We start from the raw sequence: 16,652 nt of genomic DNA, 5'->3' as shown, positions 1-16,652 counted from the left end.
ATAAACTGAAAAGAAAATAAGGCACAATGCAAGGCAAACAGTTGCAAACTAAATGAATTCAGTGGAAAGCTGTGTGATGAATAATTGCTGGGTTGCTCTCAAGTGATGGACACTGAGGGTACAGATCAAATCATGCAAATGGGCTTATCCCCAGAGTCTGCATTATTAAGATCCTGTCACTTAAACATTCCCTGAGAAATAAGGGAATACAGAAGGCAAGTTCTCCCTGTTAGTCACTTTAAAGTTTCCTTCAGGGAAAACTCCAGAGGAACTCACGGTTGGGGCTCCCCTACAAAGCAGCAGCACGCTGGAAAATATTAACACCCACACTGGAGCCCCAGTGAGGCAAACCCACCCCAGCATCTGCTGAGAGGTTGAACTGACCACAGACCCAAAACCCCCATGTTCATCCTACCAGAGCAGCCTCAGGGAAAAAAATCCTCCCTGCCCCATGAAAGGGCAGTTTTTGGCACAAAACAAACCAGCAGTAAGTCAGGCTCAGGGGAAGCCTTCAGTAAAAGACTGAACTCAATCATCTTCGAGGTCTCTTCCAAACTAAATAATTTTATTATTTTAATTTAAAGATTGCCTGTCTTCAGTTCAGCCCCTGGATCACTACTGCACATTAACCACCTCCCAAAATGGTTCATTATTATGTGAATTCTGCCCAAAGTAACTTCAATCAGGCAGTTTCTCTGAACCAATACCTCCTCATTTCTTTTATTCAGAATTCCAAAATAACGAGCACAATGTTTACCAAAGCATGAATCTGCAGAGTATTTTCTGGAAATTATCTGCAAAGACCCAAAGTAGCTTTTATATTTTCCCAAAATCTTTCATTCTAAGCAGTAAATAAAATGATTTCCAGTGGAAAGAGCTGCAGATCTCCTTGGACAGACTCCTCTCTCAGCAGCACTCAAACCAAGCCTTCTCATCATCTCTTTGGGAACAGAAATAGTGTTTTACCACATTAAAGCTTTGAACAATCCAAGTCCCCCATTCCCCCATTTTTTTTTAATATATCCTACAAGTCTGTACCTGAACCCAAAGTCTTAGAAACTCAACATTAACAGAAAAATTCCTTCTGAAATTTCCTTCTGGAAGGAAAGCAAAGATGCCTCCATGAGTTATCCAAATTGTTTCATGAGTATATTTATATCAGTTTTCCACCACTGAATTTGGCTCCAGTCTGACTTCTAACAAGTCAGCTTGACAGAAGAAATGATCTGAACAAAAGCCAGCCCACAGACAATCTCCAAAGAGCATCATGGATTGCCCCAAGAAAACAAATCCACGTGTACTCTCAGCGTGATGACAGAGCAAATGCTAAATGAATATACATATGTGAACAGAAAATGTCAGTGCAGCCCAACTTCCAGGAAGAGAAAAATAAGATACAGCGTACAGAAAAAAATAGGCATTCACTCTATTAGTGCAGGTACTAAAACCCCAGCAAAGCACCAGTCAGTTAGTGAATCCCACTCTTTTTGTAGGTCTGTGTAAGGTAATACAGTGAAAGAATGCAGTAAATTAAAATACTGCAGTCAGCCCAGGTCAAGTGAAATGTGAGATTAGAAAACATCAGGGAGACAGAACAAGGTTGCCCAGAGAAGCTGTGGCTGCCCCATCCCTGGAAGAGTCCAAGGTCAGGTTGGACAGGGCTTGGAGCAGCCTGGGATAGTGGAAGGTGTCCCTGCCCATGGTAGGGGGTGGGACTGAATGGGCTTTAAAGTCCCTTCCAACTCAAATCAGTCTGGGATTCTGTGATTTCCAACTGCAAAGGGTTTAAACAAACATCCAGAATGCCAAGTACCCAAGAACAACTTTGCTTTATTAATGTGATTTATTATTATGTTGACTCCATATGGGATTGTTCTTTGCATAGCACTTACAGTTGGAAGAAAACAGCCCAAGTTCCTGGTTACCTACTTTCCTTGACCTGTATCCATGCAAAGGTTTCTCTACAGATGTACCCAAATTCTTCTCAAAGCCCAGTCACTGCAGTTAGATAATACTTCCACTCAAATTAAATTTCCACCCGTTCTTTGAAATTATCTTTCTTCTTTAACATTTGATTTTCCATTTTACGACTTTTATTTTAATTCTATACTTACAGCTTCACTTTTTATGCCACTACAGCACCTGAATTGTCACACTGTGTGTTGTTTTGGGGTTTTTTTTAATTATCAGCTGTGCTGGCTGACTTAGCCAAATTCCTCTTAACTGTTTTCCAAAAGCCTGGTCTCCTTGGTTCCTCAAAGTCCTGACTCCAGTTAAGTAACAGCCACTATTATCTAGAGCTTTGAGTCCTTCAGGCAGAAAAGAAAAGATAGGAACTCTCTGAATAAGCCTTAGAGGTGCCCTGGATCCTTCACCACAGCAAATCCATGGGGAGAGCACCAGCTCCTGGCTACTGGTAAACAGGACATTTTTCCAGCAATTTCAGTTTCTATTCTCAGCACCCTGTTAATAAAAGGACATCCATCCTGTTAGTCCTGGAAGAGGCACCACCAGGATTTACCTCCACAGGCCCTGGGGGTATGGGCTTCTCCTCTTTGCCTTACATCACTATTCCTCCTAAAAATTCAATGCAAAATCCAGGAAAAGGCCATGGAATGTGCTCTCTATTATATTTTGCCTCAAATCACTGACAACTGCTCAAGTTAATTAAGTAGATATTTCATATATTGTTCTCTCAAAAAAAAAAAAAAAAGGAAAAAAAAAGCTGAATTCTTACCAGTTTCTTATTTTGGAGACTAATGAAAGCAACATTAATAACTTTAAAGATTATAGAGAACTGAAGTACTTTGCACCATCAAATACCACGTAGAAAAAGCAAAGTGATTTATTCAAATACTTTCAGAATTACTAAAATTCAGTCTTAAAGCCAATTCTAAGATGCTTGCAGGGGGGAAGAAAGAACTATTATAGATGAGCAAAAGGAGAAAAATGTGTTTTGGCTGAACATTTTGGTAAATGAGGATAATCACGTATTTTCACTGACTTATTTTTAAGAAAATTAAAGGAGTATTATTAAACAACAATTTTACAAAACTTAAAATCGGCTTCAGAAATTGTCCTGTGAAGAGCACTGCCAGCTTTCAGATGAAAACTCATACTTGAGGGAGGAATTTAATGATGATTTTTTTGTTTGCTTCTTTTCTAAACCACTCAAGGACATGTGGTGATCTTGTTTAACAATGTCACAATACTTTGAAGAAAAGACAAGACTTTGGCAACTTGGAGGAAAAGTTTCACAGGCAACATAATTAACAGCAACACTAAACAAAGATCAGACCTTCAAAGCAAACTGCATGTAAATTAAGGCTGAAAACAATGCTCAGTCTTAATTTTAACAATAGCCCTGTGAAGGCAACATCAATATATTGACCACCATGAAATACTTCTAATTACTAACAAGCACCAGGGAAGACTGAGGGGAAAAACAACATCAGTATCACAAAAAGCAGCTCAATCCCACGTGCTGGTTCCTGTGTTCCACAGCCCCCATTCCCAGTGTGTTGTTGTGGAGCTACGATCCCATCTTTGCTCTGAAATCCTAAAACCATATCCCAATTTTTTGCTAAACGCCCTCTTAGGCTCTGAGCCTGCCAGGCCGCAGTGGATCCGATGTGCTCTGCGTGTGGAACACTCGGGAAGTGCCGCTGGAAACCCCGCAATAAACTCGGAGTTGCCTCCAAAGTTGTACCCGAGCAGTGGCATTCCCTGTCAGTGGCATTCCCCCTGGACACAGGGAAACTCATTAATGTGCCAATCTCATCATTATTCCCACCCACCCCCCCATCCCAAGCTCCCCTCGTGCACAAGCTCAACTCCCAGCTGATCCATCCCCTCTCCTGAGTCACGACAGAGCGATCCTGTTCCCTGGAATGACTCACTCCTGGCTCAATGACCCACCCACACTCCCAGTCTGCCGCTGGAGCAGCCACGAGAACAAGGGATCACTCCATGGCAACCAAGCACAAAAATTGCACAGAGGGCACAGTCTGCAAATGTGAAATATTTGCTTTGGTGGCTGCCATCAGTTCTGACTTCCCCAGCCTTTGGATGCACTGAGCCAGCTGACAAATACACAGGAAAAATGTAGAGAAGGCAAGTTTTATTTAAAAGAAGCAAAATATGCCAACTCCACTGCCAGCAGCCTGTGTTCGTGTGTGAACCTAAGAGTGACCTCCATGCAACACATTCTCATGTTAACATCCCTTCTGCATGAGAGGAGAAAACATCAGAGCTTTCTTCGGGTGTAAGATCTGGGTATTGCACCTTGGAAATAACATAAACCAGCTTATTTGGGAGCAGAGCTGTGATATCACCTCCTCTTGAAAGCAAACTCACCCTCTCCCTCAGTGCTGTCCTTCATAGCCAAGGAAAAGTGCAATCCCACAGAGCCTGTTTGCAGTGTATTTCAGGATAAAAGTCTCAGCTATATGGCAAACAGCATCCCTGTTCCCATTTAACTTGGGATTCTTCTGTTTGCTCAGAGACTTTTACTGCTTGAAAGCAAAACAAAGGCTGGATAACACACAAACTCAGGAGATGCTTTTGCTGCACCCAGACAATGTAATTCAAGACAAACAACCACCATCCACTCACAGAGGAAGGGGGATGGAGAAGGCAGGGAAGTCAGTGCACAGAACTCAGTTCCTACTGTGAGGAGCAGAAGCTCCAGCAGTTCCATGAACTCACCATTCTGGGTAAGTTTTGTTGAACAAACTAGAGTAGAAATCTGGAAAGAGTCTTTGCTGATGGTGCAGCTCCCAAGGTTCTGCATGCTCTTCCCTGTTGCTGAGTGTCCCTTTTCCTCCAGTTCTATTTTGGTGGAAGGCAGACTCAGATAGGTCGAGGCATCCTCCAGCTTCTTGGCTTCTGCCTGCAGTGATGTTTTAAACACAACATGAGAAAATATCTAGTAAAAACTTTGGTAATAATAAAATTTCAACATTTACAGTGGATTTTCTTAGGTTTGGAGCTATTCAGTGGGTCTTTAACAACAAAAATTTAGCACCAAGATAAAAGACGATGTAATTATTTAAAAGGACTACAGAAATAACTTCTCCCAACCTACATGGAACTAAGTAACAAGTGCCTTTGAAATTAAAACGTGCCCAGAAAAAACATATTCAAGTTTTAATCCTCAATCTGCCACACACACAAACTGCACAGTACTTGCTATTTAGTTGTTTGATCCACAGAACAGTCTAGAACACATTTTTCTGGGGAATTCTGGAACAGAAGTCAGTCAGCAGAGCTATGGAAAGTCAAAATCCTACCTTGTAAACTATAAGGTCATGTTCTCCATCTCTCAGAGTTGTCCCATCATATCTCATGAGCTTCACAAATGCCAGGGCAAATATTTTCTCAGATTTATCTTTGGCTGTTAGAAAAAAGAAAAAAGACAAATCACCACATAATTAAGTATTTGATACTTCTACAGACAGTACACCTAAATCTTAAAGACGTGGGTGATCACAGCAAAGATTCTCCTATGAACAAAGTGTACAAGGAATTAGGAGAGTCTTCTAAACACGAGATAGAACCAAAAAAAAATGCAAAATAAACACATCAACTGACCACACCAACAGTAACCAGATGCTTCATATTTCTATATTATCTGTTCTTTCCAAAAGCTTTATATTAAGTCAGCTTTTTAAAAATAAAACTGTAATGTGACGCATTTAGAAAGTTCAGGTTTTTTAGAAGAATAGCAGTGTTTGGAAGCAAGAATGAGGATTTAAGGACCAGCACTGAGGATCTCAGGGCCCTGACAACAGACATTTGAAGGGGGAACATGAGATGCAAAACAGAAACTGGATCCATAATTACACAGCTGAAGTGCCTGAGCTTCTGAAAACTGACCCACTCTACAGCAACGTGAACTAGAAAATGCATTGTTTGCTCTCATTGTTCAAAACCAACTGTCAAAAGTTAAATAAAAACAAAGCAACAGGACAAGCACAGATCACAGAGTTAAGAAGTAAAACCAGAAGGAAAGTGCAATCAACCTGAGACAGTCCAAAGAGCCTGCGAGAAAGCCCTGCAGCCCTAAGGAACAACCTCTTTTTATTATTTAGACTGTGGCCAACCTAAATATTTGAGTCATAAAAACATTTCTAACTCTACTAATTTGTAGCACACAGTCATAATTTTGACACTTATGACACTGACTTTGGCACATTGTTTTCCTTAGCAACTATCATCCTCTGAATTAAGTAAATATTTTATTAATCAAACTTCATAATCCCAAAGTCTTTAATTTCTGATGCTAAGCTAACTGTAAACTCTTTCACATAACCACTGGTAAATATTTTTACTACTCCCTACCCACCTAACTCTAAGAGACATAATACCACAACCCCTTTGAGAGTCACTAATGGAAAGATTTATTCCATTAGCAATAAACTCCATTTACTCCTTTTCATCTGATTTGGAGAAAACAATGGTCAGGAAAGGAAAAACTTGCTGTGGACAGGTAAGAGTGAGGAAGGCGTAAAGCGGAAAAGAAGCATAAAATAAGCAGGTAAGAAACTTAATCCTGCACTAAAATGGCAACAGTCAGTTACAGCTTGGGAATGTTATGCCTGTTTGAGGAGATTTTGGCACCAGTGACAAGAGTTACTCACAGTCCTGTGACGATCGGTGGCGGAAGGTGAACCTCAGATGGCTGCGGTTCACGTCCTCGATGGGGATTGCGACCTTCACACGTTGGGGGAAGAGGATGGAGGAAGGAAACAGTCAGTACAGCACCCAAAATCTCACCTAGGCATCTTCCAGCAAGACACCTGGTACTTCCAAAAAGATTAATGTTTAAGAATCCCAGCAGAACATCTGGGTTTCTGCCACTTTCTGTGCACAGACGTAACAAAAGCACCTTTGGACTCAAAACGACGTTGTGGGGAGTAGCTCTAAGTCCCTTCTCAGCACACAGACCCTGTTCCCCCTGCCTACAGCCAAACAGGATGTATTTTATGCAGCCAACATCAGCCTCCTCTGTAATATCCAAACTTGGCATTGAAGTAAAAAGGTCATTAGCCAAGCAAATGGACCATGCTTAAAGCACAATCAGCCAGATCCCAAAACAGTGATGAGTTCAACGCTATGGCAATTGTGTTTTAACCTTAATATTCTGCCTCTCTAGGTCAGCTCCATGGAAATAGAGCAAAACCATTCCTAAAGAGATGTTGGAGGGCCCCTACAACAGTTGACCAAAGGATGAAATAAAGTTCAACATGCAATAAAAGTCAAAGCCTTCCTTAGTTGAACTGTCCTGCTAAACACAACTACCAGCACTGAATCTCCCCAGGTTTGTTTCTCAAGCCTTCTCACTGAAATATATACTTAATGCATATTAACACACAGAGGAAGTTATTTTAAGAGTTTATATACCTTTACAGTCTCAAACCAGCGAGGTTGCTTTACTTGGTAATAGATCACTGACTTGTACTCTGAGATGGCTTCATCACCAGCACCAGGAAAAATAACACTCTTCAAAACACAAACAAAAGAGAAAGTGTTTGTATGTCTCAAACTTGTCTTTTTCATTCAAATAAACAAAACAAAACACAAAAATCAGTGAAGTAGGTCAAAATAAGACAGAATGGCTCTTGCTCAAAGCTCCTCATGAAATTAATATCAAAGGACATCACTGATATGGCAAGATGTATTTAATTATGACAAAGGAGCAAGTGTGGTTGAAAATAAAAATTGGGACTTCAGCTGACAAGTACAGAAAAAGATGTAGAAAAGGCTTAAACAGATATGTATCAAAATCAAAATCCCCAGACATTAAATACTTTAATACCTCTAATCTCTTGCCATCTTCATCATAAACAGACACTGTAACTTCCACATTCTTTGCTGTGGTTTTACTGCCTTTGTCAAAATCTCCCTGAACCAAGGTGACATAGATGTCATTCCGAACATCACCTGAAAGGTAGAGCAAAGCACAAAGTGATGCACAATTTTCACAGTAAACCCAGTGACTTGTGAAACCAGTGACACACAGAAACAACAATCAATCAGACTTACACATGGCAAAACATTTAAAACACCACAGTTCCACCTGTTTTAGTTTTACACAATTTTCATTACTCATTTGAAAGAATGAGTTTTCACACAGCTGTAAATTTAGCCCATGCACAGGTATTTTGCAATTTAAAAATATTTAACAGCCTACAGAGTTCTGTTAAACTTGTTACATGGGGAAGTGGTTTGATGTTTTCACTGGTTTGGGGTTTGCAGGGGAGGGTTGTTTTTAGCTTTATGTCTTAAAATGCTCTTCAGCTACACCCCAATTCAATTGAAATTTTGAAAATGAACTGGGGAAATGAGGGATTTCCAATAATTTCACGAGGCAGATGGTTTATGTGCCAGCATATGATCAAAACAAGGTGCTGAGGCACTTCCACCATACAGGATAGAGAGTAAAACACCTGACAAACACATCTGCCAGCAACCACAGGGAGACCTGGAACTGGGATGGGCTTTGGAAACATCTTATGGATCCTCTAGAGTCCATCAATCTGAGGAGGACAGTGCAGGTTCTGCTCTTGCTTGTGGCAGGTTTTATTTTGAGAAGCACCACGTTCCATTTCGTGGGTTTGTTTTTTTTTTGGTAAACACCTGAATTAAACATCCTCTGAACACACATATTAAATAAAGATGATACAGCTTTCTTTCAAATACATTCTCTAAATCTGGTACAAACCTTAAGAGAATTGCATATCTCTAAATCAAGCCTGTTCCTCCGAAACTGTTTCAGGCTTGGATTCATCACAAGAGATAAGTTTTACATGTGCCCTTGCTATGGGGATGATATAAAGCGTGCACTTTGTATAGGTTTTTTTTCCACTGGAAAAAAAGGAGAATTTCCACAGCCACTGGGATCTCATGTTTTTTTTGGAGGGAGTGTTACTTTCATTTATTGATGCAGCACATGTGGTAGGTATTACTAAATATTTTACATTTATTGGAGACAAAATCTTTTGATGACCCGTTTTTTCTAATGTGCAACATACGTCAAATTTTTTATTTTTTCATTTCCTCCCCAAACTTTCCATATATACAGACATTTAAAGCAGGTTAAAATATAACAAAGCATTCATTCATACTGGCTTACCAGGCATAATAATCTCAGGAAAGCCCATTTTCCGAGCCACAGCTGTTGACCTGTCCACTAAGTGTGGAAACTCCTTCCTAATCTGATGGATATCTCCTGGAAGAAGTTTCAAAGTCACCCACAAACCTGTTGTGTAAAAAACCCCACAATTATTAAACTGGTGGGATCTATTCCTAAAGATTTCTTTTTACAAATTGAAAAAAATGTAAGAATATTAAAATAATTAAGACACATTAAGATAACATTTAGGACACAAAGTATTTTAAAACACTCAAAAAAATCCTGCCACTTCAAGCAAAAATATGAGTGAAGCACATATAAGCACGTCTGATTACGTTCCAGTGTTTCTAATGAAACTGAACTGGAAAAAAGAAAAGAGGCAACAATGATTTGCATGGAAAAATAAAGTATTATAACCAAGGAATACCAGCAGATCCCTACCCCAAAATGATTCATCACCACCACCCCATAAGTTGTTTTTACTGCTCTGAGCACAGAGAAATCTACAGCATCAGCTTTACACAGTTGATATTTTTCTCTTCAGAAGCAAAAGAAGCCACTAAAAAGCTGCTGCTTTGCCAACTAACATCAAGCATGCTTGGTACAGTAAAAAGAAAGATGCCAAAATGGAAAAAAACCCATAAAAATAAAAAAAACCCTCAACCTCAAAAAAGTCTTTCACTTGGTAAAGTGACTGGCAATCAAGTTTAAGCATGAAATAATCACAGCAGCAATTTGCAGAGGAAAATCCTCAAATTAAAATCTATGAAAAACACCCCAAAAATATTCATCTATGAAACAAATTGTGGGTTATCCTGCACCACAATTAACTGTACATTCATTTTGTACACAGTTGGCAGCTTGCTGTCTCCTCTGTGTTATCTCTGTAAAAGGCTCTGTGCTGACTTGCTGCCAGAGATGGTTCTGACGGCAGCTATTTCACCAAACAGCAACTGTACCTGCACTGACTGGGTAAGGAACAACTCAATCTTTCCCTCTTTGCTTGGGCATTTCTTTCCTTTTTTTAGAGAAAGAATCTGAAATGAATCCAAAAAGCTGAAACTTTTCCTCCTTTCTGATACACACTGGCTGTATGTGAAAACAAGGGGAGGAAAAGCAGATCTGAATTTTCTTCTTTAGCTAAAGGATAATTCAAAAATAAGGTTTATGTAGATTTTTATCTGCTATTAATTAGTTTAAAAAAAAAAAAAAATCAGGAAAAAGTATATAATCTTCCTTGGGTCTCTTGTGCAGATATGGCTTAAGTGATACAGTGAAACACAGTGTTTGGGGAAAACTCTGCATTAGTTTGCATAACTCTGTATTAATCCAGAATCCCAGGAAAATATTGAAGCCAGTAATAACTGGACAAATCATGAAGTTCTGTATACACACAAGAACAAACCAACCCAGACTTGAGAAGCTGAGTTTCATGCCAGCTGTGTACACTGAATTCTGAGCAGCCCCTAAGAGAAGGTACCACTGCAGGTCTGAGAGGGCTCGAGCTCCATCCTCACCACCTGCAGGCTCAGGTGGGGGCAGTGCTGCAGGAACAATGCCCTGGTCTTCCTGGGAGGGAGCCAAATGTTGCAAGTGCAGCTGCAGAGTGGAAAAATAGGGCAAAGGAAAAGAAGGAAGAGAATATATATCTCTTCCTTTGACATGAGGAGGCCAAAATCCACAGCTCAAGGGCAGAACGGCCAACTCCTGAGTCATAATTTCCAGCATGGAATCACAGAATTGCTAAGGTTGGAAGGGACCTCTGGAGATCATCCAGTCCAACCCACTGCCAAGGCAGGGTCACCCAGAGCAGGTGACACCAGAACACATCCACATGGGGTTGGAATGTCTCCAGAGAGGGAGACTCCACAGCCTCCCTAGGCAGCTGTTCCAGTGCTCTGCCACCCTCCATGCAAAGTTCTTCCTCACGTTGAGGTGGGACTTCTTTTGTTTTAGTTTATGGCCATTGCTCCTCATCCCATCACTGCACATCACCAAAAAGAGAGTCTGACACCATCCTCTGACACCCCTTGGAGATATTTATATGGACTGATGAGATCCCATCTCAGCCTTCTCTTCTCCACACTAAAGAGGCCCAGCTCCCACAGTCTCCCCTCATAAGAGAGATGCTCCAGACCCCTCATCATCTCTCCAGTAGCTCCAGTAGAGACATAAAGATATCCAAGAGATGAACAGTGATACAACCTGTAGAGTCAACATGGGGGAGGGGGAAAAGATGTAGGGCATGGGGGGATATTAGGACGAGCCCTGAAGGTGAGAAGAGAGGAACAAGTCATGCCAACACCTTTTCTGTCACCAAAGAGCAGTGAACAATTAAAATTCAAATCATCATCGCATTGCAAATCAGGAGACGAGCAGTTTTAGGCACTGGGGTGTAGATAAAGAAGGGCACCTACCCTGACCCTTGTGGTTGACTTCTTTAGCAGCAATCACTTTGTTTATAACAGTCTGAAGGAAATCATTCTCCCCTGCCACCCTGGGTGAAAAACGGGATGATATGTTCAGCTGCTTGTGTCGAATGGCGTCATCCAACGCTAGCCTGGAGGATGCACATGACGACCAACACCAGGAAACAAAGGGGCACAGAAAACCAGAAGTCACAGTGACAAGGGAACACAAAAGATCGTATCATAGTTGTGACAAAGAGTGTTTATTAGTAAACGCAAGACAGAGGACAGGAAAGGTGACAAGAAAGACAGAGGAAGATCATTAATCAGAAGAACGCTGGTCTACCAGAGAGTACAGCACACCTGGCGTGTTACTGCTCCCCTCAGGGACATGCACAGACCCACCGCCCTCCTCCGTGAGCAGAGGAAGGTCTCCCACCTCAGAACCCCCAGTTAAGCAGTGAAAACCTACACAGGCAGTTTGCCCTTTAATATAAATACATATATACAGCAGGCTGGCCCTGCAACACCTCCAGGGTCACCTCTGCCATTCCACAGGTAAAGCAGCAGTGCAGGGTGTCTGAAGGAAAAGCTACCATAAATCTCACAGGAAAAGGAGGAGAAAAGCAGATAACCCAAACATTCTGTTAAACTTGGGGAATAAATGGAAAGATGGGAACTGTAAATAAACAGCAGCATTAAGTGGCATTGAAGTAATCTCGCCAAGTGCTTTGACAGCCATTGTGTCGGTGGCTAGTGAATGAATACAAACAAACAAAGATGTGAAAACAGAATTGTGTGTGGTACAACAGAAACAAAGCATGGAATGAGGAGAAAAATGTGGCTCATATGAACAGCATAAGCCTACGTTGGAAATAACGACACCAGCGCTCAGCATGCGATTCCACGTTATTCATGTTCTTTGGAACATACTTTTTCAGAAGAATGTTTTAATTTATTACAGGGGGAAAGAAAAAAGAAAAAATCACATTGTACATCTTTTCCAAAAATCTGATTTGTCTACACAGAAAAAAATAAATCAGTGTTAATGGAGCAGAAAACTAGATGTTCCATTAGCATCCACTTTGATACACAAATGTTCATTCTCATTGCTTACTTCCACACTCACTAAAAATTAAAGTTGCTATTGTTTACCTTGCAATAAACATATGCTACTCTTCCCTAAAAACCTATGGTTTCCTTGCAAAATGGAATTGTACTTTGATTTTCTCATTAACACCTTCTGCAGCACCTGCATGTCTTGCAGTCCTCTCACCAGCCCTACACCTTCAAACCACAAGGGCTTCCTGAATTAGGCCTATTTTTCAAAATAAAGTTGATTTGAGATAACATTATTTCAAGCTTCCTTTCTTTTTAATATTATTAAACCCCCTCTGAATACCATTAGTGTATTAATCAAGGAACTTAGGTCCCATAATTATGTTTTGCCTTTTGGAACAGATGGCACTCCAGCATTTCCCACAATGGGAAAACTAAACACCCATATTTTATGCACTTTTATTTGCCTTATCCTTCTACCTTTCCTTGCTTCATGGAACAATAAAAACTCCTATGATCTATGGATGGAACAGAGTATTTCCCACACATTCTCATTTGTTAATAAGCTTTTGCTTCTAAAAGCAGTTTCTCTGCACATATCTACATATTCCACGTCAACAAGCTCAGAGTCAGCGTGGGAAGGTCTGTGGTTTCAGATAACTAGAATTAAGACCAAGTCCATGTAGACACTGGTCTCCCTGATTCTGTGAGCAGGTGTATCCAACCACCATAATATTTAAGGTTTCTGGTAAAAGTCTTGCATGATAAAGTTGAATTATGAGAAGATACTGCAGGAGGTTTATCAAGCCATCCTTCAAATCCCCAGTTTTTGTTTTGATTCTCATTACTGTGGCTATGAAATTCCATCTCCTACCAAGGAAAAGACAAATGTTATAATTTACTAAATCCACAGAAGTCACCTGCACTGGATGTTGGTAACACTGCTGGTCTTTATCCATCTCAGGCAGAGATAAACTCAGAATGAACTTATTTAAGTGTTTCACCTCTTACACATTATCACCCTGACATCTTTAAATAAAAACAAAACAGTGATGCAAAACTGGGAATGCAGGCTTTAAACTCAAACTTAAGAAACCCCAAAAGTTATGACTAATGGGAAATAATCAAAGAAGATATATTAGCACGTACTACTCAAGATAAAATACCTCACTAAATAAATTAATTTCAGAATATTGACTGTTTTTTAAAAATCAAAGTTGAATTCTTAATATTTTCCCTTCTGCTATTCTTTAAACTCTTTCCTACTTACGGTTGGAACGGGATGAAGTGCTGCTTGTCCTCATCATCAACCTTCCCATTAATTATGTCAGTAACATCCATCACTGCAAAGAAAAACAAAGGGTACTGAATTAAGAGATCAACATGGGAAGAGGGGGGTAAAGGGAACACCCTGGGGGACTAGAAGCAACACAACAACCCAGAAGAAGGATAGAATTATTAACTATGTAATCTCAGAATTTTCCTATGGAACAACAACACCACATTGCAAATAACCTTTGGTACCTCTAACACAAGTCCTGGAAGCTACAGTAGTTTGTTTGATACATCAGTCTGATTACATTTGGAACAACTCTGAGTTTATACAACCCCACAGGAGTTTCACACACCCAATTTCTGAGGAAGACATGATGTGGACAGATTCAGCTCAGTTACCTGCCACCCCAAAAGGTCTCCGCAGTCCGGACGTGAGTTTCCTGGTGTTGTTGTCCCTCAGCTCCATTCTGCCAACTCTTACAATCTGACACACAAAACTGATTTTCTCTCTCTTTAGGTCTTTGCTGCCCAGGTCCTAGAAAGAGTCGTTTCACCAGGTTACATCATAATAATAGGATTTCAAGTTCCATTTCAGTAGGCAGAAGGTTTGCTGCTCAGAATTTGCCTCCGCTGTGCAAGCCTCTGGCACTAGGGCAAAGTGGTTTTGTTACAGCATATAAACATCTTATCTTGACTTCTGTGTAAATTAATTGCTTTGGAGGCCAAACCATTTCTAATAAGTTAAAAATCTGAGGAGCAGTTTTAGTTCTAGCCTGGTGTTGAGAATGTTTGGTGGATCACTTATGAGAAATGTCTCACGTGAGCCTTTGCCAGCGTAGAATCCCTGACTGGTTCAGGTTGGAAGGGGCCTTAAAGTCCATCCTGCTTCACCCCCTGCCATGGGCAGGGACACTTTCCACTAGCCCAGGTTGCTCCAAGCCCCGTCCTATCCAGCCTTTAACACTTTCAGGAATGGGGCAGCCACAGCTTCTCTGGGCAACCTGTGCCAGGGCCTCACCACCCTCACACAGAAGAATCCCTTCCCAATATCCCATCTAACCCTGCCCTCTGGCAGTGGGAAGCCATTCCCCCTTGTCCTGTCTCTCCATGCCTTTGTCCAAAGTCCCTCTCCAGCCTTTTTTTTGTGGGAAGCCACACTCCCTGCAGAGGTAACCCCACACAGATCGTATCCCCCCGTCACCGCCGGGAGCGCCCTCAGAGCAGGCCGCACTCACAGTGAACACGGCACGCAGGTTGTGCAGCCTGTCGATGTCCTTGGGCAGCCCACAGCTCGACCATCGCACCAAGTAGTTTTCACTGAAAAAAAAAAAAAACAACAGTATTGTGAGTTTGTTTTTTTTTTTTATTTCACAGAACAACAGAATCACAGAACGGTTTGGGTCAGAAGGGATCTTAAAGACCATGTTGTTCCACCCCCTGCCATGGGCAGGGACACCTTCCACTAGACCAGGTTGCTCCAAGCCTTGTCCAGCCTGGCCTTGGACACTTCCAGGGATCCAATGGCAGCCACAGCTTCTCTGGGCAACCTGTGCCAGGGTCTCACCACCCTCACAGGAAACAGTTTCTTCCCAACATCCAATTTAAACCCACCCTCCTTCAGCTTAAAGCCATTTTCCCCTTGTCCTATCACTGCATGCCCTTTAACATAAGCAGATAAAATCAACTTCAGAATTTACAGAAGACTCTTTTAAACCCCATCTGCTTATCCTGAACAAGTGAATATGTAGTGGAGAGCTGGCATTTCCCTTAGTGTATAATATTTTTATAATGCAAACAACTCCTCAGTAACAGAGTGTGAGAATTTCTGCAGCTAAGGGAGGCTCATACCTTGCTGGTGTGTTCACCTCTCACATGAGATCTGCTCTTGGGGAACCACAGGACAGCCTGATGAGGAACAGCACAACCCTGAAACTCAGATGAACCCAGGGACTTGCCTATGTTTTTCACAGAAATCTGACTTTCATGAGCCCCAAAACTACCTCACTACTATAACTGAGTAAGCACAGCTTCGGGGTTACACTGAGGAGTGCACTAACCTGATAAATTTTGATTCCAGTGGATCATACAGAGACATGAGGACTTCAGCATCTTCTCCTATTTTACAGACCACATTTTTTAAATTTACAAATAAAGCAAAGGAAGGGGTGGCAGCAAACTTGGCTTGTCTGTTGATATCGATATTCTGTTTCTGAGACTGCAATTCAAGAAAAGAAGAAAATAAAGTTTAACTCAACCTAACAGATATTCTACTGCTATAAAACTTTCCTAAAACCTTTAGGACAGAAGAAGGGGTTTTTTTTTAAGTGTCTACTTCTTGATCTTTGTTTATATCAGGATTTATGACAGCGTTTTCTGGATCTGTCTTCAAGTGCCACACCATAAGGAGAGAGTAAAAGAAAAAAAACAACAGGGAAGAGACGTCTTCAGTTATTAAAAAGAGAAAAAAATGGAGGAAAAAATAGAGCCTTGAATATACTTGACAAAATCCAGGAAGTTTGTTCCTTGCTTTGCCTGCTGTTTTTCTGACAGGTACAGAGCACCAAGAAAGACAGGAAAGGAAACAGCACAATTTCTTTCCCACAAACTTACAGATCTCCACCATAAATTCTACTAAATCCTTTAAAGGAAGATAAAAAAAACAGCCTAAGACAGACAAGTTCTTACAAAATGTTTAAGCCTGATAACTCTTTACAAAAATATCAAATTCCGCATTTGCAATGCTAAAAACAACAGTCATCCAATTAGTTTACAGT

At 40.9% G+C, this 16,652-nt stretch overlaps 1 protein-coding gene across 2 annotated transcripts in view; it reads right to left on the bottom strand.

Annotated features, from left to right (window-relative positions):
• Positions 1-16,652, bottom strand: part of DOCK1 (dedicator of cytokinesis 1) — a 282,369-nt gene that overhangs the window by 226,561 nt on the left and 39,156 nt on the right. The window contains exons 8-18 of one of the 2 annotated variants that reach the window (XM_032694686.1): positions 15,936-16,093; positions 15,114-15,195; positions 14,278-14,413; positions 13,874-13,946; positions 11,554-11,696; positions 9,137-9,262; positions 7,820-7,944; positions 7,405-7,503; positions 6,642-6,714; positions 5,292-5,395; positions 4,708-4,891 (exon numbers count right to left, since the gene is read on the bottom strand). In XM_032694686.1, coding sequence (XP_032550577.1) covers positions 4,708-4,891; positions 5,292-5,395; positions 6,642-6,714; positions 7,405-7,503; positions 7,820-7,944; positions 9,137-9,262; positions 11,554-11,696; positions 13,874-13,946; positions 14,278-14,413; positions 15,114-15,195; positions 15,936-16,093 — 1,303 coding nt within the window. The remainder of the gene's footprint in view (positions 1-4,707; positions 4,892-5,291; positions 5,396-6,641; positions 6,715-7,404; positions 7,504-7,819; positions 7,945-9,136; positions 9,263-11,553; positions 11,697-13,873; positions 13,947-14,277; positions 14,414-15,113; positions 15,196-15,935; positions 16,094-16,652) is intronic. The other variant, XM_032694687.1, reaches the window with a different exon arrangement.

This window comes from Chiroxiphia lanceolata, chromosome 8, assembly GCF_009829145.1.
Source record: "Chiroxiphia lanceolata isolate bChiLan1 chromosome 8, bChiLan1.pri, whole genome shotgun sequence".
NCBI classification, from domain to species: domain Eukaryota; kingdom Metazoa; phylum Chordata; class Aves; order Passeriformes; family Pipridae; genus Chiroxiphia; species Chiroxiphia lanceolata.
Note: the sequence above shows the minus strand (reverse complement) of the source record. Positions and strands in the feature narration are given on the sequence as shown.